This window comes from Strix aluco, chromosome 33 (assembly GCF_031877795.1).
Source record: "Strix aluco isolate bStrAlu1 chromosome 33, bStrAlu1.hap1, whole genome shotgun sequence".
Lineage (NCBI taxonomy): Eukaryota > Metazoa > Chordata > Aves > Strigiformes > Strigidae > Strix > Strix aluco.
This window is the reverse complement of record NC_133963.1, coordinates 2,682,510-2,705,359: the sequence shown is the minus strand read 5'-3', so window position 1 is coordinate 2,705,359 and position 22,850 is coordinate 2,682,510. Positions and strand designations below refer to the sequence as shown.

Genomic DNA, 22,850 nt, shown 5'->3' with positions numbered 1-22,850 from the left:
GGCCTCACTCAGGGCTGAGAATCATCTCAGACTGGCAAGTGTGTAAGACTGCAATGCCTAAAGCATAGGTGAAGATGTAGCCTGTGATATCCACAGGCATGTTGCCACGTCCCATTCCTCAAACCCTTCATCAAACTCAGGACGTGCGCAGAAGTCAGCTCCTCCTACAGAAATCTAAATGTGTAGTAAAATAGGACATGGCCTTGACAAATAGAGGCAAAACTAACATCTCTTCATTCAGTACATCAACCATGTAGCACCGACAATTGCATGGTAAAGAGAGCTTTTTATTTTCCTTTAGTTATTACTCCCAGTTCTGACAGCAACTGGGTTTGGTCACACTGTATGTAAGGAAGAACCACTCCGTTTTACAGGTAACTATTTTAGAATGTCAGTTTGATCATGTATTGACAGACAGGGTGTACACTAGGAAAAATGTTTTGTCAAAAACTTGCCTGGAGAAAGCAGTAGTCCTGCTTGGCCGACGAACTGAAATTCCAGTGAGGAACGGAGCGTTTCTATTTCTGAGGACTCTGAGCGACTGCAGTAACTCCAATACTGTTAAAGCCTTGAGAATTGCCCAGGCAGTAGACCTGATGCAGAGTCGTGAAATGTGTTTCAACATTATAATGAAGTTTTTATGACTTGCAAAGAGTTTTTTACAAGCAAACTGAAAATATCCACCCAAACCAGTTAGAGAAATGACTTTCCCTCAGTAACTTTCTAGTTTGCATTCTTCAGTTTGGGGAATGTTTGTGTTAAAAGCTCCCTTACAGACAGTACTCAATCCTCCAGTCAAGTACGAATTCGTGCGTGCAACAAGTCAGTTCTTATGGGAAAGACACTGGATTTGTGACATAAATTGTGAGCTCACTGTATACTTGAGCAGGAAGGGAACATGGGATGTGAGAAAGACATCTGTTTATACAAAAACCATTTGATCCTAATAAAAAAAAAATAGTAAGAGAAGTTACTAAAAAAACCAAACACTTCCCTAGCACTGCTATTTAAAAATTACCCCATTCGGACAGGTTCTCAGTAATTCCCCAGATCTACCACTGAGTACCTCGTACTCCAGGCTGCTTTATTCCAACCACATCACTGGGTTATGTTTCTTCCCGCTAAAATCAACAGGAGCTTTGTCACTGTCCTCACAGAGAGCAAGGTTAAGTATGAAGTATTCCCACTCATTCCCTGACCTCCTCAGAATCTTGTACCTGTGGAAATTTAACCACAATGTTCAGATTGAACCCCCAATGACCATGACCTTTACACTGAATTAGGATCTGCAGAATCTTACAGGTCATAAACGGTGCAGCTTTTCAATTTTTTTGTAGTTTTTCAAATCTATCCAGACAGCTGCCTACAGATGCTTGCTTCTGCACTGCCACCAGCGCTTCTGCCGAGTTTTTTTGCTGGTCTAGGCAATGCACTTTTCAGCTGGCTCCTTCTTCTCTGAACACAATTACTCCCGTTAATCTTTAGGAAAACTGGACTCTCAATCCAGAGCTGCAGCAAGACAACCAGACACCCTTAACAACTTCACTCCCTTTGAGAGACTTGAGCTTGCAGATGAGTGTTGAAAGAACGCAGAGGGAGCCCAGCCATCATATAATGCACAAAGGCTCAACTTTATTAGTACTCACACTCCTTTTATATCTACAATAATTAGTTCATACATATTGCAAAAAGCAAGCTCCTTATAGGTTGCTAAGGTTAGATACATTGGTTGCTAAGGTTAAATACCAATCTCTCCCCTTATGATTTCTGCAAGGCCTTCTACATAGTCCTGCTTCTGTTCTTTGTTCTTCTTTGATACTTTTCGGTATTCTCCCATCACGTCGCCGTTGTCAGCAGTTCCTCGGTGCTGTGCCCTTTCTCACGTAGCCAGTTGTTAGCAAACTGCTCCACAGATGAGGTCCAAATTTTTCAGCATCACAGGACCACAGGGATGAACTTGGCAATATCTGAAGGTCAGTTTAGCCCTGTATCGTTCTCCACCACTGAGCAATAGTGAACGCTGGGGGACAGGGTACGGGTACGGACAGAGTCTTCTTACATTCCGAAAAATTGTCATGAGCAACAACTCACAGACTTCTAGCTTTAAAGTTTGCATTCATTTAATCACATCTAATACCCTTACCCTGCGTCAACTTGTCTTACTCCTTCTTTTGGCTTATCTGTCTGGCCTCCAAAAGGTTCGATGGCAAGACTAATTATGACATATGAAAAAGCACTTTATTTTAAATTGGCTGCCTGATGATTACATTAGCTGTCCCTCCCCTTCTGGTACTATGAGGAACCATGAATAATCATTTTGTGTTCATTTTTTTCCGCTTAGAGTCTTACAACTCAGATATTCCTGATGTGGAAGTCAGAGTTTTTGCAGTTTCCACAAATTTGTACTGAAATTCTTTGGAAAGCGGCTTGTTTGGCACCATCCTTCTAGTACCATGCTGCCCTCAGAAGTTTATTACACATTACACCTCTCAGTCCCACAATATCATCCTGGAGTTTCTTTAGACTTGAATACACCCAGCCTTGTCAGTTTGTTACTTTGAGTTTACTCCTCTGTCCTAAAATGCCTTTTATTGACCCCTCAGCTTAGGACTAGTATGAGGCTCTATTGCCTGTAAACAAGAACCAGCTTACTTTGAAAACTTCTTTATCACTTTTGTGTTGAATATTGCTATAACCGACTTTTCTTTTGCCCCCCTACAGCCTAATTCCTCAACAGGCCCTTTCTATATAACCCGCCAGTTCTCTCTCTGGCAAGTGCCTGGCTTTTAAAGATATATTTTAAAGGCTTTAAAAAACAAAATAGCTTTTATGTTAGCAAGGCAATCCTCTGAATCTGTTTCAGCCTGGGTCCTTGGGGCTTTCTATGTAACGAACTTATGCAGAGTTCTTGTGCTCCTCGTTTGGGTAGGAGATCCACTTTTTGAAGGGTGGCACTTCTAAGTAAGCCTTTGCCTTTGCTTGCCCCAGCGTGGACACGAGCATCGAAAAACCCCAAATCGATCACTCGACATGGTGTGGACAGTGTTGCAGCATCTCCCGGATGCTGGGAGAAGGGAACCGCAGAGCTCCTTCAAAATAAAACCAGCTGGGGTTGACAAACTTTCTTTTAAGCTAACGTACGCCCACCTAGTGGCTCTCTTGCGTTGGGGAAAACGAAGCGTCTCCAGCAAATGGGGAAGTTAACGATGAAACTCGCATTTAAAGAGGGTAAATCAGATATTTACTAAGTTGGCGTAACTGCTCGGTAGGTTTAGAAACGAGGATTTTGAATTCTTGTTTCGCTGTTGTAACATTTAACCAGAAACCAGGAACAGTTAAACTGCGTAACCCTGATTTTGTTTATAGCTGCCCAGTGTAGGGTTTTTTCATCACCCTTTTGGTTGTGTCACTAGGCTCTGTAGGAGAGACAATAGCTAGATACAGAAAGGCATTTAAAAATCATTCTGTTAGCTGTACTTAATGAATACCATAAAAACCCCCCAAGATTCGTCGTGAGATTCTGTGTGTGTACAGTATACAACTATAGGTGAATGTGTGTATGTATATAAATGAAAAAACCACACAGAGCCCACAGGTTACGTTGCTTCAGACTTTCTTAATTGTGTCTCCAAGCATAGCACTATATCCTTAAGGCCTCAGGAAAACTCTGAAGAAAACTACACAGCAGCATCGTAAGTTGTTTAACTATAATTGGCACTGACAGTCCAGAGTCTCCTGACTTAAAAGCTGGTTGGCAGCTCACAGCAGCTGGATTATAAATTAAAAGGATGTGAGCTTGATAAATCGCTGCCTTTTAGGATTCTCAGAATAAGCTGGAATTCAAAGCCAAGTATGAACAGCCCAAAGAAAGGGTGGACTCTTTCCACTGTTCAAACTACAGTTAAGGTATTTTAAATATTTAAATCTAGAAAAAATAAAAATTAAATCTTGTTCTACACCGTTGCACTCAATGTCATTTATTTCCAGAACGATGAAATATTCAAAAGTTAATGTGATATAGAAATCTTCAGCCTCCCTGGCAAGTTTCCAGGTAATGTCCAGGTCAGGTCAGGTATGACCAGAGACTTTACAGTTTGATGTCGGACGTCTGGTTGGTTCCAGTGCTGAAAAATGCTCTAGGACTTTCACAGAAGCTACCATCAATTCCGGTATTTTCCGACAATATTTGCAGAGAAATAAAAATCTGAGCAGTGCCTGCGAGGGGACTGTCTCCCATCTTTCCGAGCCCTCTGGTGAGTACTGAGACACCGGCAGTGGGACAGAAGGAAACCTGCTCCGTAGCTCTGTTTCACATCCTTGGGGAAAGAAAACTTTGGTGTCAGCGTTGTTGGGGCACTGGCCACGTTCAGAAGCACTAAGAACGCCAAACCTCTTTAATTGCTGTTGTGCAGATGTGCAGAGGATATTCTGCCGTTTCAGAATCCATTTAAAGCGTCTGCCTACAAAGCAGACGGGAAAGCATTCTGTAACAACGGAGCAGTACTGCAGGACAGGACCCTCCATCTCCCTCGGCCCTTCCCTCCTGCCCGTCCTTTCCTCCCTTTTGTTTCCCTGACATTCCCCTCTTCTCCCACCAACCGTTTGTGGCATTACTTTTTTCAGCAGTTCCCATCTGCTCCTTCCCTCCGGAGGTTGGCTGTGTTGCCGAAAACTGCGGTTTCGCGGAGCGATTAAAGGTTCGGCTTTGTCCCACGGGGTCCAGGTTTTTAGAGATAAAGTGGGAGCAGAAAGCAATAGTTCTGGAGGGAATGAGGGGAAAAACAAGCAAAGAGATACAATCCGTTATGCGCGTTTTACATCACTCTGCACTCAGCAATATTGGCCTAAAGCTGACTTAATTCAGTTTACACCAGTGAAATTGCTGATATTCATACTCACCTAAGTGAGGACAGAACGTGCTTCAGGATCCATTTTTTCATATTCATTGCATATCTGCATGTTAAAACCTTGTGGCATGTGTGTCTCAAAGTGGTTTACAAAAAACCAGAAAGCAATTGTGTATGTTTTCTCTACAATTAATATTCTGTTTCCCCTAATGCTTATTCCTGCAGTATCAGATACTGTAATTTTGGATTTAAATAATATTCCAACTTTTTTAAGGCAGAAAGCTGAACGAGAACAAACAGCACCTTTCAAGAAAAAAGACCTTTTAGGCACTAGAATGCCTGTTTGGAGGATCCTACTGGGCAGGCATTGCAGCTACTTGATAACATGGACTGAAATGAAGTCTTTCTAGACAGCTTACTATAATTAGATTGACAATCATATTATGTCTAGGTTTTCTACAGAGACTTTTGTCTAAACTTCAAAGGACGTCTGCTTCCTTTCAAAGTATTTCCACTACCTACAGATCAACCTGTCGAGAGTGCAGAAATGCTACATACCCTCTTTTCCTGCTCCAGGCTGTAGGACAGTTTACACTGACAAAAAAAGCTGATGCTTCTATTACAGTGTATTACAACTGCAGGAATAGCCGCTCCAGGAATACATATGCTGGGGCTTGCTAGCATCCCAGTGAAACAGAAGTTAAAAAACATTAAGGGCTCCTGTGTTACAGCTACCTAAAATAAGTTAGAAGGGGAGGAAAAGCAACTGTCTGGGGCGGTGCTATAAAGTAAAACGTGGAAAAAAGGCCCTCTTTCCCCTTTTCAAATTTAGCCAAAGGAATAAATGGCATAATCTTGGCAGGACTCTGCCCTCGTTCCTCATCTGTCAGATTTGTGACAGTTTCAAAAAGACATTCGTGAGGAAACTAACTCACTGTTAATAGGAACTGTGTAAAGCTTTAGGGCAGAGAGCATATTATTTGCAATTTAAAGTCATTTTCTAACCAGAATTTGTGCCAAATGCTTTTTGTAAACTATGCTGTCCCTCTTGTAAAATAATCCTAGAAGAAATTTTTAAACATCAGAAGTTAAACAGTTATATACTACGGTACTGATTCAATAAAGCAGTATAAATTAAATACTCTGGTAAATAACATTGTTCGGGGCCTGGTCTTCTTTCCCATCCTTTAGTAAATCTTCATTAAAAATAAGTGTATAAAATAGGGCATTAATTTGGATGAGTGGTATTTATATATGTATGGGGAGAGAAGAAGAAATCACAACAGTGAGAAACTGTCCCTTTGCTGCAAACAGTTGTCACTCCTAGAAATGGGAATTAAAATGTTCATCGTCCTTCTCCTTCCACCACACTTACCCAAACAAGGGCTACTGAGAGATGAGCGAGATACGTCTCTTGAATGCACAACACAATCAAGTGCTATGTCAGAGGAAGGGGAAGAAATTAAAACAAGGTGGAATTCACGGGAGGCAGCGCCTACTTCGAGGCCGAGAGAGGCAGCTTACCCCCTACAGCTGTTCCGACCTGATGGAATTATGCATTGTGTTAAAGGCTAAAAGTAGCTAAACCTAGCTTTTTAAAACGGAAGATTGACTGAAGGGTTTGCTCACCGAGGATTCTGTCTGGTGTAAGACAAGACAAGCCATGTTTCAGAGAGCGCGGAGGGGAGTAACTAGTTTTGATTTAGCTATGAGAAGCTTTCAGGTGCAAACTCTTTTGGCAGACCTGAAGTTATCAGATACACTGCTTGATTTGATAAAAATATTGTATTCCCCTGTAAATCTTGCCTTATCAGAAAAACCCAAAATATTCAGTTCAGACTTTATCACGAGTCACAGCAAAATCCAAGACCAGTACAGGTTAGAAACAGTTGTTCTTAGTAAAATGTAGTAATACTGACCAATGAGAGTGTCAGAGAGGAAAAGCAGCTAGCAGCTGTGGGCAAGGGGGCAGTGAGAACTCTGGTACCCAATTCGCATGTGGGGAACAAAAGGACCCTTCATTTCTTTTGGAGAGGCAGGGCTCAGCGAGAAAAACGGGTTTTTAGTTCCTATGTCTGACTTTGGTGTTGAATAAGAGATAATAATGTGGACACTGAATGCATCTGGGTTATTTTGATTTTCTCTTTTACTCATGTCATGTCACAAAGGGAAAAACCTGATGGCAAATTTGTGTTTTCCTTGAGGCCTTCAGCAGCTCAGTGCTGGAACAGGTTAACATTTCCCGCTGAGCGGCTGTTCAGCCCCGCTCTCCTCGAGCAGCAAACAGGCATTTGTACTGCGGGAATGGCTGTACCGGGTAACCCGCCCGGTAAGATGGCACTGCCACGAAATACAAAGAAACTGCTGGGGAGTTGGGTTGGGTTGTTGGGGGTTTTGCACTTAGAAGAGATTGTCCACCTTCTTTCAGCGCCTCCCAGCAGCCACAACAGCTGAGACACGTGGAGTTTGCTGCCAGGGAGTGAGCAGTTGCCAAGGTAAGAGCGATACTGAGCCGAGGTCAAAATGCCCCAAACTTTAGTCAACTTGATATGCCCCACATTCATTCCTGTTAAGAGGCTTCGTGGCCGATTTACGTGTGGTAAAAACAAGCGGACACCTGAAACGAAGAGGTGGTGAAATTTAACCTTGAAGACAATAGTTTTGGTACCTTGGCCATGCAGAACTTTTAAATGGAGGCATGTAATTTGTAAAATACATGATTAGTCTACCATGCCCTTATTAAGGAAAGGATAACAAGCTTTCTCTTTGGAAAATAAGCAAATTTGAGTAGGTAAATGTCTAAAAGAATGTGACGATTTTATGGCAATACACATTTAAAACTAGATTGCTAAAAGCTCTGAAACGTATTCATAATGAAGATGAATTTGCATGTCCCAAAGTTAAGACTTCTGTGATTCTCTGCCTCACTAGTAAATACAATTGAGCGTTTAAATCTTAGGCAAAGGAAGGGAAGAAAACAGACCCATTTCCCTTAGGTCTTACTGAGCAAGAGGGAGCCACGCGACCCCAAGTGCTCTCTAAAGCACAAGCGCACCCCAGAGCATATCCTAAAGGGCCCAACGCACCTCGTGAGAGTGGAGAGAAGCCGAAAGCTCCAAACCCCACCAGCCAACTCCTGAACAGCTAAGGGCGAGCCCTCCTTCTGGAAAGGAGGGAGGGGCGCGGCGGGGGCAGCCAGCAGACCCGCCCTCAGGGGGGAGCTCTGAGATGGCGGCGCTTCCCCTCCCCGCCCGCCCTCAAGGCGCTGAGGCAGCGGCGCGGTCGCTGCACGCGCACTAACGGTATCCTTTCGCCCAGCCGTCGCCTGTTTTCAACGAGCTCGCGTGCCGCGTCCCGCCCTTTGCCTTGCTATGATTGGCTGGTGTCGCCTGTCAATTGTAGCCGTGCCCGCCCTGGCCGCCTGGTGATTGGCTAGGCGGGGCAGAGCGAGGGAAAGCGGTGGCCGCGGGGCGGGGCGAGGCGAGTGCGGCGGCTGGCGGAGGGATCGGTGGGGTTGGTGCGGCGGCCTCCTGTGGCGGTGTGGCGGGGGGCGCTTGAGGGGAGAGCGGGGTCTCTGAGGACAGAGGTGGCTTCGGGCCCTTGCTGTGCTGTGGGGAAGGGCGGAGACAGTGTCGGGGACGAGGGCGCGTGGAGACGGGACTGCGAGGAGACGGGACTGCGAGGAGACGGGACTGCGAGGAGACGGGACTGCGAGGAGACGGGACTGCGAGGAGACGGGACTGCGAGGAGACGGGACTGCGAGGAGACGCGGCCGCGGCGGCCACCCTCGGCGTGCAAGTCGGCGAGAAGAGCACAGGGTATTTCCGCGCCTGCTGTTCCTCTCTCTTTTCTCTTCCTGCCCTACATGCCGTCTGGCCTCCTCAGGTGGTGTTTTTGCCCCGGGGCTTGTCCCTGCTTCGCTTGCTTCCTCCACTGGTCTCTTATCCGAACTCTTCAAGTCTTTTTTCTTGAGGGGGCGGTGTGGTCACCCTCATCAACTCCCACAATTTTAATCTGGTGTCCCCTTGCTGTTCTGACAGGTCCCGTTTGTCTTGGCGGGATGTTTGAACTCCCTGAGACAAAGGGAAAATTAATTGATCTCTCCCTTGCCGCAAGGTTGTTGTGGTCTGTTTCCATACCTTCTTCTGCCTGTAACTGCAGAGAGAATTCCTGATAACATAATCTTCGTGCAGTTTGTGGGCTGTGAAACCTTGCTGAAAGGAGATGGGAGGCCATTTGGAGCGGATAAGAGTGATGCTGTTTCTGCCGTTGCCTGTCGGGGAGTTTTTTGTGCTTTACCCTGTTTACTTTCTGGAATCTCATTTTGATGAAGCCAGGGGTTGTCTGAGGTTTGGCTTTTTTAACGACCGGAGCAGTTGCTTTCATGGATTCCTGCCCCAAAATGAGTGCCAGCTTGGTAGAAAAGACAAAATATATCTGTATCCCCCCCGAAAGTCTTTTTCTAGGATGGAAAAAACTGTATTTATTCTTTCACAATTCTAATGAAGGGATGTGTAGAGTCTGTTTACTTGATTCAAAGCACATTTGAAATGATTAAGCTGGTAGGGGAGGGGATAAGTCCACCTCCGGACAGTAACATTGCATAACACGCCTAAATGTGGCACTGTAAGGGGCTTAACGACTCCATAAATACGGTGTATAATCTTTTGAAAAACTTCAGTTTATGCAAAGTCACTTTCAATTTGTGATGCTGGCGTGGTGTTCAGTGGCGTGTGTAAGTGAGGAATGAAAGGACTAGCAACCATGGGAATGGTTAATGTTTTGAGCATGGAGGCAAAAACTTGTTTAGTGTGACCAGCGATCATCTGGAGACCTTTGTATGTAAAGAAGGGTGGGACAACATTTGGTACATTAACTACTATGTATGGCTTTATTTTTACTGATTCTTGTTTCTGCCAGCGGTAAGGAGTTCACTTAGCTGTCGGGTAAAAGAATGTGTAAATAATGGTGCTCCTTTGGATAATCAAGCTCAGAGCCATAGTTTAGTTAGTGCAGAAGCACCAGAAGTGACAAGCCGAAGAGGAGAAGGTGGCTTCGGCTTCAGACTGTAGCAAAAGGTGCAATTGTCACTGGGTTTGAATTCTTCCCTCCCTTTTGGCAGCGTTCGGTTCGGTGCAACAGGTTTGAATTTCCTGCAGCACTTGAGGTGGTTGGTTTCTTGGGACCTTGGGCGGTGGAAGTCTAACGAAGGCCCAGACCCCGTGAACGCTCGTGCGCTCTTCACTGTCCTTCATTTAGTTTCCTTTATTTTCTGCTCTCCAGATACTTTATTCATTGAGGCCTTAACTACGAAGACTTTGTTCAGCAAATAATAGTGGGTTGCCAAGAAACCTTTGTGTGAAATTTAATCTGGTTTTAACTGTTTTTCTTGGGAAAAAGAAACTGCTGATGTCTCAGGACATTATTTATTGGAGCCTGATCCTGAAGACAAACCAAGCTGAAAAATGTAAGGGACATTCAAGAACAAGCAGGAGTTGCAGCTTATTTTTCTGGTGGTATTTTTCTGGCACTGTTTGTTCTGGAGAATGAGTGTTGCAGCACTTGGATGTACCATTTGGACAAAGGATTGAAGTGTTGAAGAGGACTGCTTGTCTCAGTGCTGCAGACCTTAAGGCAGAAAATCTTGGTAAAAGAAGACATAAATAGGGGAAAGAAAAAGAGGCAGTGAAAAAAGAAATCTAACTTGGAAGTTAATTGTTTTTTTAGGGGCTTGACTAGTAAAGTTGGTAGTTACCAGATGGGTTCTTTGGTGTGGTTGTTTCCCGTCACCTGGGTGACAGAAACCTAAAGCTGTTGTACAAGATCTTGGCATGCCAGGGAAGTGGTGAATAGAGTAGCAACAGCCATACTGAGAAACTTTTTCAGTTTTGGAAATTGTGAAAACGGATAAAGTCAGGAAACAACCCCTTAGTTTTGCCAGACAGCGCTGCCTAGTTTTCTTATATATTGGTTTTAATGAAGTTACTTTTGTTCATGAATTATTTGAATTATTTGTATTAATTAGGTGTGAAGTTAGTGTATTTCTTTCTTATTTTTGTACTAAAATACAGTTTTAAAATAATTGATATTTCTCTAAAACTTTGTAAGAAAGTGGAACTTGTCACTTCAAGTAACATCCAGGTCCCTACACAGCTGGTAACTGGGTTTGTGAAAGAATTCATTACTCTACTTGAAGGGCAGCATACTTAGAAAATAGTTGTGATACCACTTATGGAAGTTTGAATATAGAATATATAACTGCTGGTTAACGTTCAAGAGTATCACAGCTACAGAACAGTGTTTTGAAAGCAGATCTACAGATAGTAGTAGTTGGGTGTAGGATCGAAGCCTTACGCTGAACAAAGTCACAGTAAATAGGCAAGTGGAGCATAAGGTGTTTTTCTGTGCTTTGGTAGCTTCTGTATACATACAACAGCTTAGAATTATCTGAACTGAAATGTCTGCAATGTTCTGTCGAAGGTTTTGCAGATATGGACGAGGAGAATAAAGCTGCAGCAAGTGGATGTGGCAAAATGCGAAGTGGCACTCAGACAGAGGCTGCTCTGCTGGCTCTGCTGGAGAAGACTGGATACAGCATGGTTCAAGAAAACGGGCAGAGAAGATTTGGTGGTCCTCCGCCAGGTAAGCGTTTCTTTTGAGATTACGAAGTTGGAGTTTATTTTAGGTAAGGAGAGCTCCGTTGAATCAGACTGAAAATGTGTGTAGTCTGGTGTCCAGTATCCTGGCAGTGACCAGCAGTGGGTGCTTAGGGAAAGCGTGTAAGAAACACAACACGTGCAGGGTCCTAATGTGCTTTGCGGTATCCGGCAGTTTAAGATCTCTTGTGCTAGACTACATGGAACATTTGCTCTCGGTAGATTTAAGAGGCCACAGCTTTAAGAGCAGCAAAAGTTGTCAGGTAGCAAAACAGATGTGGAGCTGAAAATACGGAGTATGTTCCATATGACTGAGAACACGCTTGAAAAGGGAAAACCAGGTTGGTAATAGCAGGCATAACCCACTTCATTTCTTGTCTTGCCACTTGCATTGGCCAAACCCTTTTTTTACAAACCTCGGGTCTCTGAGATAGCACCAGTGAAGGCAATCTGACCCATTTTGTTTTCAGAGTTGACTACTCTGTTCTTCGTATCTAACATACCCCCCTGCCCCCCAGCCTTCATTCAGAGAAGAAAAAATGATAAATGCTGAGCTGCTGGAGCTTTTAGCACTCGCTGGGTGTGTTTTTAGCAGCGAAGTACAACAGTCAGAGTTTATTATTCGTGTGTTACTGTTCTTTCACTTAATGCGCTGGAAAACTGACATTGAGTATGTATCCATGTGCAAACAGAAAATAACTGTTAATAAAAGTCCGAGAGAATAACAGATTGTATTGATGCTATAAAAACTACAGTCGTCTTCTGGGTTAATTTATGGTGCTTTGGGATTTATAGTCCCGGTGCAAATGGGAGACTTGCACACTTGAACTAGAAAGTTATTGCTGCAGTGAAAATAAGCTTTGTCATGGAAATGTTTTTCTATATGCCCGATGATATTTCCACTAAAGTCAATGGCAAAAAAAAAAAAAAAAAGCAGAATTAAGTCCTGCAGCAAATGGAATATGTACGTTGCCGTTTGGAAGCAGTGACTCTTTGATTTAGTAAATACTTTTCAGGATGTTACTGCATTGTAAGACTTAGTTTTTTCTTGTGTATGAAATGCTATTTCAAAAACATGTCTGATGCTGTGATTAGGTAACTTAGCAATACTAAATCTCTTGAAATAGCCCTATCCCCTGCTAAAACACTTCTGCTGAACTGCTGCAGATGGAGTTTATCGAAAACGAGTAATGCTCACAGGCAGTGCGAGGAACAGCATTTGTTCAGCACTTTGAGTTTGCTTTCTAAAATCAATTCAAATGACTCTCAGTTTTAAGTAGGACTGATGTTGCAAGATTGTTCAACCTTAATCCATGCTTATACAAATGCTGGAAACTAGTGGCTTTATCTTGTGCTGCAGAGGCCGAAAGTTTGTGAAATAAATGGATAAAACCCAAATGATGGCATGTTATATTGTTCTGAGTGAAGACACTTGAACAGAGGAGGAATATCTTCAGTAGATATGTATTTTTTTCCTAATTGCCTTGTAATTATTCCCCTGTTCAAGAGTTAAATTTTATGCTGGGGGGTTTTTCCCTACCAAAAGGTCATTTTGTTTTTCTCGGTATGTTGAGAAAATAAGTGGCTTCTAGATGATGTAGTTTGAACTTCTGTGATTCTTACACGTTTCCTTTCTGCTCAGGGGTTATTGTGTTGACCCTGATGGCTTTTTTCGACTACGACACATTTTCAGACAAGTATCTGGGTTTGATTTGGAGAACTCTGACAGGTGGGGTTATCTCCTCCTACACTGAGCTTGTTAATATGGTTAGCATCTTTCCTGCTGAGTTTGGGCTTTATTTCTAGTCTGAAGTAGGTTTTTTTTTAGACTTTTCTTGCAGAAATACCTAATACTTTTAATTGTCTGTAATAATGCTGTGTCAGCTACCTCTGTCTTAACATTTCTTGTTATTCTGATGAAATGAATCAAATGCCTTAGATCTTCATGAAGCATTTCTTTTATTTTGAATAATTTTTCTAGTGTCGTTGTTGACATCAGCAGTGTAGAAGAGTTTTGCCATTAGTCCCAGTTGTATCACGTGGGGTACAGGAACTCTTCTTTTTGAGTCTGATTGTGCACTTAGACAAGCAGAAAGAAGGAAAGTTCTTGGTGCTGCTGTTTCGGTTCATTCTCACTTGTGGCCTGTGATCCCATAGCTTTTTAAGTCATGCTCGTGAGCAGGAACTGTGTTATTCATTGGTATATGTAGTTTAAGATAGAGCTGCATCAAAATTATTTTTCTTAGGAAGTTTTTACTGTCTAAAATTACATACATACTTTTACTGGCCTATATAAAATAGGGGAGCCCTGTGAAATTATTTGGAAAGTGGTGCTGGAAAAAGAACTGCAGGGCATCACTAACTACTTCCTGAGGGCTCAGCCTGTTCTTAAATTATTTAATTTTTTTTTTTTTACATTATAATTATGATTTTTAATTAGAACATTAGGCAGTATTAAGTGTATTTGTTTGGTGAAGTGACTTTTATTAATTTGTGAATTTTCTCTGAAACTAGATGTGCTTGGCAAGGTATTCCATAAATCCCATGAAATTCCCTAGATTCCATAAATCTGTTCATTGACCTTAGTTATATATATACACCTCTCCTTTAAATCTTCATGTATTATCATACTATAAATGGTTTTCTAGGCCAGGTGAGACTTGACTGTTTGAGATGGCTTGTAAGAAGTTACAATGACTGTTTGTAAATGAGGAGTGTCGGTGTGAATTTTGCTTGTTTAAGATGTGGTTTCTATGAGCTTGTGTTGCTGCCAAAGGAGACAGTCTCACTGTCAGTTCTGGTTTCCTGTTCCCACCTTGTTCTTCTGACTGGCATGCTATCCAGAGCAAGCAGCTGATCTGTCTTCAAAATTGCCCTAAAAAATCATGTATTTGTTTTCCACTTCGGTTGGCAACATCACAGTTCTTGTTCAGTTTATGCCACCTGTGGGAAATGTATCTGAAGAATGTAGTGTAAAAAACCAAAAAGGTTAAGAAAATGAATTTTCATTGCTTTGGGTCCTCCGCTTAGATTGCTGCAGACATAATGATGTCATTAGAATTACATGGAAGAAAGTCTGAGATGGCAAAGTTATAATCCTCCTGCTGTTAGTGAGATCTGTAATGTTAACTGAAGTTTGATTGCTTGAGCTGCTGCTGCAAAAAAAAAACTTGTTTAATGTGTCCTCCAGTGATCATAGAATCTATCATAGAATACCAGGTTGGAAAGGACCTCAGGGATCATGTGGTCCAACCTTTCTCGGCAAAAGCACAGTCTAGACAAGATGGCCCAGCACCGTGTCCAGTGTGGGGGAATCCAGTGCTTCCCTGGGGAGATCATTCCAATGGCTGATTGTTCTCGTCGTGAAAAATTTTCCTCTTATGTCCAATCAGAATCTCCCCAGGTAACTTGTACCCATTACCCCTCATCTTTTCCATGTGACTCCTTGTAAAAAGGGAGTCTCCATCTTCTTTGTAGCCGCCCGTTAAATACAGGAACATGGTGATAAGGTCTCCCCTAAGCCTTCTTTTCTCAAGGCTGAGCAAACCCAATTCTTTCAGCCTTTCCTCACATGGCAGATTTCCCAGTCCTTTGATGACCTTTGTGGCCCTCCTCTGCACCCTCCCCAGCCCGTCCACGTCTTTTTTGGGTAGTGAGGACCAAAACTGAACACAGTATTCCAGGCGTGGCCTGACAAGCACTACGTAGAGTGGGATGATGACTTCTTTATCTCTGCTGGTGATGCCCTTGTTGATGCAACCCGGCATCCCGTTGGCTTTCTTTGCCGCTGCAGCTCGCTGCTCACTCATGTTGAGCTTGTTGTCCGCCAGGTTCCCCAGGTCCCTTTCCACAGAGCTGCTCCCCAGCCAGGTAGATCCCAGCCTGTGCTGCACTCCTGGATGTTTTCCCGGGTGCAAGACCTTACGCTTGTCCTTGCTGAACTTGCTGAGGTTCTTGTTAGCCCACTCCTCCAGCCTATCCAGGTCATCCTGCAGGGTGGCTCTCCCTTCCCAAGTGTCCACTTGCCCACTCAGTTTGGTATTGTCAGCAAACTGCATCAGGACACACTTGATCCCATCATCCAGATGACTTCTGAAGATCTTAAGCAGCGTTGGGCCCAACATCGATCCCCGGGGGACCCCACTTGTGACAGGTTGCCGGTTTGAAAAGGAGCTATTTACCAGCACCCTCTGGGTGCGGCCTGTCAGCCAGTTCCCCACCCACCGCACAGACCACTTCTCTAGACCGCAGAGGATGACTCGAGTACCCGGTCAAGGAAACTCTCTGGTCAGTTGGTAACTACTTGAGGAATGGTGCTTTTGGTTAGCTGTTCCGTGTTTGCTCTGTTAAATACATGTCGCTCATTGGCAAACGTGGCACAGACCAGGTCTGGTTTAAGTCAGGAGTCATAACTTAATCCCAGCTGGCAGTGCTGTGCTGTAATGCTAATTTGGTTGGCAGCTTTAAGATTAGAAGGGGGGCTTTTTGAATGGCAGGTGGCATTTACTTAGTGAGAGTCACTGTTGAATGATTTACCAGACTGAGGATGATGGTAAAAGTTTGCCGAGGTAATAAATGACCATCGTTACTTAACGTCATGACTTCCCTACACTGTCCAGCAGAGCCTCCTCCCCTTTTGTCCTAACTAAGGTGTGCAGTTGCTTTTGTCTTTGGAGCCCCTAAATGGTGCACTGTTGGTTTATGGGTTTTTGGGTGGGCAACCGACTGGCATGATGTGAGTGATGGCAGTAGTAGCTGGCAAACTGTGTTACTTGCCGTGTCCTGTCCGACCTCAGCTGAAGTAGTTATAAATGTTTATAAAGCTGTTGGATGCTTTATGAACCAGAGCTGGGCTTTTTCCTAGATAAGCCGTGGCAGCGTGGCTCCAGATGCATGTAGCTTCCCTGCGTACCATGTAGTTCTTAGCGTACAGCTTAGAGATGAAAATCTGTTCTCTGAGAAGGCAGAAATGTCCCCATTCCGTTAAATTTTGCTCACAAGTAAATTACGGGCCCTTCGATGGTGCTTCCATGAAGGAAAAAGTTTGAAGTTAATTACAAAATCACCTAAATATAATTTATTCTGAACTTCAAGCCAAAGTAAAATATTTAATTATGTTCTTTTTTGAACTTGTCAATAGTCATTTTTTTTCACCTTGCCTCCTTATGCTTTGTCATTTCAGACTAGTACTTACCAAATTTTGTGGGTTTTTCCTACCAGCTTTGTGCTCCTTGCTCTGTCTCCTGCGGAGAACCTTTCTTGTCAAAACTTTAGAAAAAGCTGTTAGTTATGATGTAACTGTTTGTCTGCCTTTGAAACTTCTGCCTGATTTGTCTAATTTGTTCAAAACAACCCAAAACCCAACCAAACTTTTCTTAAAAAAAAATGCATATTTTGGGAAAATGCAGTGCCATATTTGCAGATCATAACTCCACATTTTTAAATATGCATATGCATTTTTACACGATCTGTTGAACACACCTTTCAGTGTATGTGGCAGAGAGATAACAGAGTGTGTGAATGGCCTTGGCTTAAGGGCAGGAGCACGGATCTTCCTGTAACTTTCAGCCGTGAACCAGGGACTGACTTGTTCTGTGGATTTATTTTTTTTTTTAATTTCTTTTTTCCTACCGTCCAGCTCCAGCCCGTGAAAACTGAGGTCTGTTTCTAGAGGAAAAGTGTTCAGTGGTTTTGGCTATTGAAGAAAGGATGGCTCCATATCCTGCCTTCCTTAGGGAGTCCTGTTTTAGTGGATGAATGAAGAAGGTGGAAGCAAAATGTTTGGACCTTTTGAATGATGTCCAGGAAGAAAATAAATCTGCACGGGCACCCTGAGCAAAATTTCTTAAAATACGGTCAAGAAGTGCAGAGAAAGATTTTCAACTTTAAAATGTTAGAAGGGAAAATACAACTGCAGTTCTCTCTCAGTTATCACCTGTCAGTTGTATTAATAACTGACACAGAACTTCAAGGGGTGAAAAGCGATCGAAGCGTAGACTCTTACAGCAAACCTGTCAGTGCTTTAAATAATGCTGGGTTCAGTGGGTTGTCATACAGAGTCCCCTGAAAAAACCAGAAGATGGAATTAAAAGAAATACAAATTGTGGGCTCATGGCATTCTGTTATCCAAACATAGCAAACATTAGAATTAAATAACATGATAATATGCTAGTTTTAAGTTCAGACTAAAAATAAATAAGTAACTCCCACCTCCACACTGGGGGGCGCAGGGGGGGAGCGCCTGTCTGGCATTTGTACTGAGACTGTTGTTGGATAATTTATTTTAAGGTTGGGCAGGTCCTCCACCACCTCGTGGATGTGAAGTTTTTGTGAGTAAGATTCCTCATGATCTGTATGAAGATGAATTAGTTCCTGTTTTCGAGAGAGCTGGGAAGATCTATGAGTTCAGGCTGATGATGAGATTCAGTGGTGAGAATCGAGGCTATGCTTTTGTGATGTACACTGCTGAAGAGGAAGCCCAGCTAGCCATCGAGATTCTTAATAATTACGAAATTCGTCCAGGGAGATTTATTGGTGTCTGCGTAAGCTCGAACAACTGCAGACTATTTATTGGAGGGATTCCAAAAGAAAAGAAGAAAGAAGAAATACTGCGTGAAATGAAAAAAGTTACAGAAGGAGTGGTAGATGTCACTGTTTGTCCAGATGCCACCGACAAAACTAAAACTCGTGGCTTTGCTTTTGTGCAATACGAATCTCACAGAGCAGCTGCAGTGGCTAGAAGAAGCCTAATCCCAGGTAAACCTATTTGGAAATCAATTGAGTTTTGGGGGAGTGTCTCTCTCCATTGTGTGGGGGCGTGGGGTGGTGGATCATCACGATTTTCCTTTCTTGAAGGGATTTTGAGAGTTCCAAAACTGCAGTAATGCCTTTCAGGTAAACTTTTTTGGTTCATGAATCAGGGTTTTGTGTTTGGGGTTTTTTTGTTGGTTTTTGTTTGGGTTTTTTTTTTAAAGAAGCTGAAATTGAAGCAGTTCCGGGAATGAAAGAGCGCACATCTCTTTTTATAAACACAAGTTACTGTAATTTACACCAGGATATCTGTTTGCTGGGGCGCACATCCAGTTTTCATTAGCACGCACTAGTCCCTGCACATGAACTCTCTTAAAGCTGAGCTTAACAAATACCACGCTTGGAATGTGTCCCTTATTTCCTTTGAGTGTCATGGATGATGTTATTGATGTTTCGTATTTTAAAAATGTTTGAAAGTAGGTCTTTAATCTGTTACTAGAAAATAATTTTAAGAGTTTAACAAGTAGAAGATGACTTTTATTTGCACCTCATTTTATACATTTTGAGGGTGGGAAAGTAAAAGGGATAAAACAGACAAAGAGGAGGGAATAGGTAAAGGTACAGTTAAAAAGGGGAATTCTAGAAGAGAAATTAAGTAGGGAAGAAATGAAACAACATGGTTGGAGAAGCAAAGTCATTAAAATGGATAATACAGCCTTGGTGTTGCTGAAGTGAATGACAAACCTCCCTGTATTTATTAAGGCTGAGATGTAGGCAAGTCTTGCATTAACTGCTGATGGAGGGTTAGGAAGGAGCGTTACGTAAGACTGATACAGGCCTTGGAAAGTAACGGGAGAAATACGGCCAGATCACGGAATGTAAAATAAACTGGCTGTGTGATATGAAAATGTTGGCTTGGAACGAGTCACAAGGTGGGATTTTTTTTCAGTTTGTGGGTTTGGTGTCTGCTGCAACATAGAGTAAGGCTTGCGCTAGTGCCTAGATATTTAGATGACTTTTTCCAGTTGTTGACCTCGCTTTTTAAAGTGGTAATATTATTAAAAAGTAAGTAAAACAATATGTTGCTTATGGTTGCTTTATATGTGCATGTCTATGCATGTCACAAAATCACAACGTCTGTGTTTCGACAGCTTATGGTGAACCCAAAGGGTAGAGATTTTGAATCTTTGAATTTTTTCGGAGTCTTATTTTCTTTAATAATTTCAAGTAGCAATATTTTGCATATTTTGCTTAAGCAGATGCAGGCAACAAACCCCAGTTTCGTGTGCCATGCATCATGTTTGCTTTTTATAGAGGTAGTTGCTAAGAATGATTTTGTTTTCCATGGCATATTTCTTATTGATGTAATGCTCCTTTGCTGTAGGAGCACTCCAGCTCTGGGGTCATACCATTCGGGTAGACTGGGCACAGCCTGAGGAGGAAGCTGGTGAAAAAAGAAGGCAGAGAGTTAAAGAATTACGTGTAAGAAATTTGCTGAGATCTACTACAGAGGACACAATTAAAGCTGAATTCGACAAGTTCAAGCCAGGAGCAGTTAAACGTGTAAAGAAGCTGAGAGACTATGCTTTTGTTCATTTTTTCCACCGTGAAGATGCAGTTGCTGCGATGTCTGCAATGAATGGAAAGTGCATTGATGGAGCTAGTATTGAGGTAGCGCTGGCAAAGCGAGGTAAGAAAGGAAGAGCTTGGAAGCAGCGTTTTAATGCTCAGCTGAGTCCTGGTTCTGAAAATCTCTTAGGGTTTCCTGACAAAGGAGCTGGTCATCAAAAATCCTTAGGGGAACCAGCAAGTCCTTCAGTTCGTCTTAATGGTCAGCGTAGTCCAGGCCCCTCTGAAGTTGAAGGGTGCACATACCCTTTTTTCCCAGGCACAAAGCTTACTCTAACTAGCAGGTATTCTTTAAAACCCAGTCACTTCAGTTCTGCAGTGATGCATCTGGATTATGTCTGCAATAAAAGTAACTGGACACCACCAGAATACTCCTTGTACTCAACCACAACTCAGGATGGGAAAATACTCCTGGTGTTCAAGGTGGTTATTGCCAGTATTGCAGATGGTTATTTCATGCCAGACAAACTCTGCGCGACAGTAGAAGGTGCAAAGGAATTGGCAGCACAGTTCACACTTCTACATCTACGTAAGTATAAATGCTTTCGATTAGTTCTGAAGAACTGAAGCTAGAAAAGCTACTTTACAATTGTTCTGTGTGTATATATTTCGGCACGTGTGTGAGAGCTTTGTATAAAGTGTAAGTTAGTCGACAGAAGAATTGTTTCTTGTATAGTCAGCTGAGTCTGAACCATCAGGTGAGAGCACTGAAGAACACTGTGGAAGCATCTCTACAGTGCAGTGCTGGGGTGATTTTTGCTTACGTTTCTCTGCCATAATGGTTCATAAGGAAGAACTAGATGACATGTTAATTGACTTAGGTATACGGTCATCTGCGTGTTGATGATGGTGCTGAAAATTTATTTGAAAGGCTGTCTGTGTTCTTGATCATGAGGGATGGGTGGTCCCTGGTGCCCCATGTCATGAGTGCCCAGAATCCCTGGGTGCTCAGAGTCCCTGTGTGTCCCAGGTCCCCACCAAGGGGTGGGCACACCTCCCATGGGTGCCGCTCACCCCCTCCCCACCCTTCTCCCTCGCAGGAAGCTCCGGTGACGCGGTGCGACCCCAAGCCGCCAAGCGCCATCCCTGTCCCCAAGGATGGGCTCCAGGGGACAGACTGGGACTCCCCCACTCTACCTGGCACACTCCTCCCGGCACAGAGCCAGGAACACTCACATCACTGCTGAGCCACCGTGGCAACCCTGGCACACCCCCTGGCAGAGAAGAGCTCCCCAAAGACCTTCCTCTTCCTCACCTTCAGCCACCCTGACCAGCAAGACCCGGCTCCACGCCGGTAGAGAAGAACGGAGCCAGGGACGCACCAGGATGTGCTGTGCCAGATGCTGTCGGCACCGGTTTTTGCAGCGATCCCCCAATAAATGGTTTGCCGACAGCCAAGCGTTTCATCTGACTCTTTGCCGGGGTGGGTTTGGCACTGCCGAGACTCGAGGGGCGCCCGGCTTCCCTCCCGGTGCCGGCACGGCATTCAGCAAAGGCCCGGCGCTCTCCATCGCCGTGGCGCAGAGGACCCCTTGCCTCAGTAACAGCACCGCAAACGCCACAAAAACTTGTTTTTTTCCCCAAACGGGAGCGGGGAGGCTGAATTCGGCACAGCCGGAACCCGCGGTTCCCCGGTGGCCCGTTGCCCGGTGCCTACCGGGAGCCGCAGAGGCTCTCCCACTGCTCAGCGTCGCTGATGTCAGCGCTGTAGCGGGAGCTCCAATCCCGCTCAAAAACCGCCTGCAGCTGCTCCCGGATGGTGCCGGCCGCAGGGACGGTGGCGGTGCCGGCACTGCTGGGGCTCAGCGTCTGGTTCACCACCAGCGCCGATCCCGCCGTCCGCGTGAAGTAGTCGCCGGACCAGTTGGATGTCCCTGCAAGGAGATGTGGGGTCAGGGGGACACACACACACACCCCAAAACCCGCCCCCAACAGCAGCCGGTGGCGATTCGCACGCGGGGACGTCGCGCTCACCGATATACGCCGCCTTCTCCGTCACCATGTACTTGTTGTGGTGCACCCGGGCGGAGGGGATCTGGGCTTGTGCCGCGCTGGCCGGCACCACGAACAGCAGGATAGCAAGGGGCATCCGGGGAGCCCCAGGGACAGTCAAGAAGCTTCTGGGGTCATTTGGGGACACTCGGGGACACCCAGGGAGGTCCGGGGATGGTCAGGGACACCCAGAGAACACCAGGGACATTTAGGTACCCCAGGGATGTCTGAGGATGGTCAGGGACACCCAGAGAGCCCCAGAGACACTTGGGGACGGGCAGGGAGTCCTGGGGGTGGCCGAGGATGGCCAGGGACAACCAGAGGACCCTGGGAATAGCCATGGAGGCCTAGAGGTGGCCGAGGATGGCCAGCGACAGCCGGGGAGCTCTGAGAACACCCAGCGCCAGTCAGAGACCCCCGGGGGCTCCCGGGGAGGGCTGGGGCCCCCCGAGGAAAGACAGGGCCAGGCGCGGGACCCCCAGAGAAGCCCGGGGACAGCTGGGGACACCCGTGGAGCCCCCGTGACCCCCTCCCCACCCCGCCCGCCAGTCCCCTCCCAGGCCCAGCTTCAGCTGGTGCCGCCGCGGCCGCTCCCGCAGCACCGCCTCGGTACCCACGGTGCCGCTGGCGGCCCGGCGCGGCGCGGCGCGGCCCGGAGGGCGCCCAAGGCCGAGCGAGCCCCGCAGGCCGCCGCCATCTTCCCGCACCGCGCGCTCCAGGGCGCAGGCGCGGCCGCCGCAGCCAATCCCCTCGCTGTGCTTCCAGCCAATGAGCGGCGGCGGGATGGGAGAAACGGGGCGGGAGCAAGACGCGAGGGGCGGGGACTGAGGGCCGGCCACCAATGGCGGCGCGGGTGATGGCCAATGGCGGCGGCGGGGAGGCGGGGCCGTCGGTGGGAGAGCCAATGAGAGGAGGAGGCGGAAGCGGAGGCGGGCTGTAAGGGTGCAGCATGTGCACGGCCGGGGCTAAAGCCGCT

General features: G+C 45.1%; 2 protein-coding genes across 2 annotated transcripts; one reads left to right on the top strand and one right to left on the bottom strand.

Annotated features, from left to right (window-relative positions):
• Nucleotides 1-8,375: 8,375 nt before the first annotated feature.
• Nucleotides 8,376-20,449, top strand: LOC141917068 (putative RNA-binding protein 46). Its single transcript, XM_074810157.1, has 4 exons — nt 8,376-8,665; nt 11,328-11,489; nt 17,792-18,259; nt 19,638-20,449. Exons 2-4 carry the CDS (start codon nt 11,339-11,341, stop codon nt 20,447-20,449), a joined length of 1,431 nt encoding a protein of 476 aa, XP_074666258.1. The 5' UTR covers nt 8,376-8,665; nt 11,328-11,338.
• LOC141917067 (5'-3' exonuclease PLD3-like) lies at nt 18,769-22,392 on the bottom strand. The gene is made up of 2 exons (XM_074810155.1): nt 21,857-22,392; nt 18,769-21,756 (listed from the first exon to the last, which is right to left on the bottom strand). The coding sequence occupies exons 1-2, from the start codon at nt 21,969-21,971 to the stop codon at nt 21,536-21,538; spliced, it is 336 nt and encodes a 111-aa protein (XP_074666256.1). The 5' UTR covers nt 21,972-22,392; the 3' UTR covers nt 18,769-21,535.
• Nucleotides 22,393-22,850: the final 458 nt, after the last annotated feature.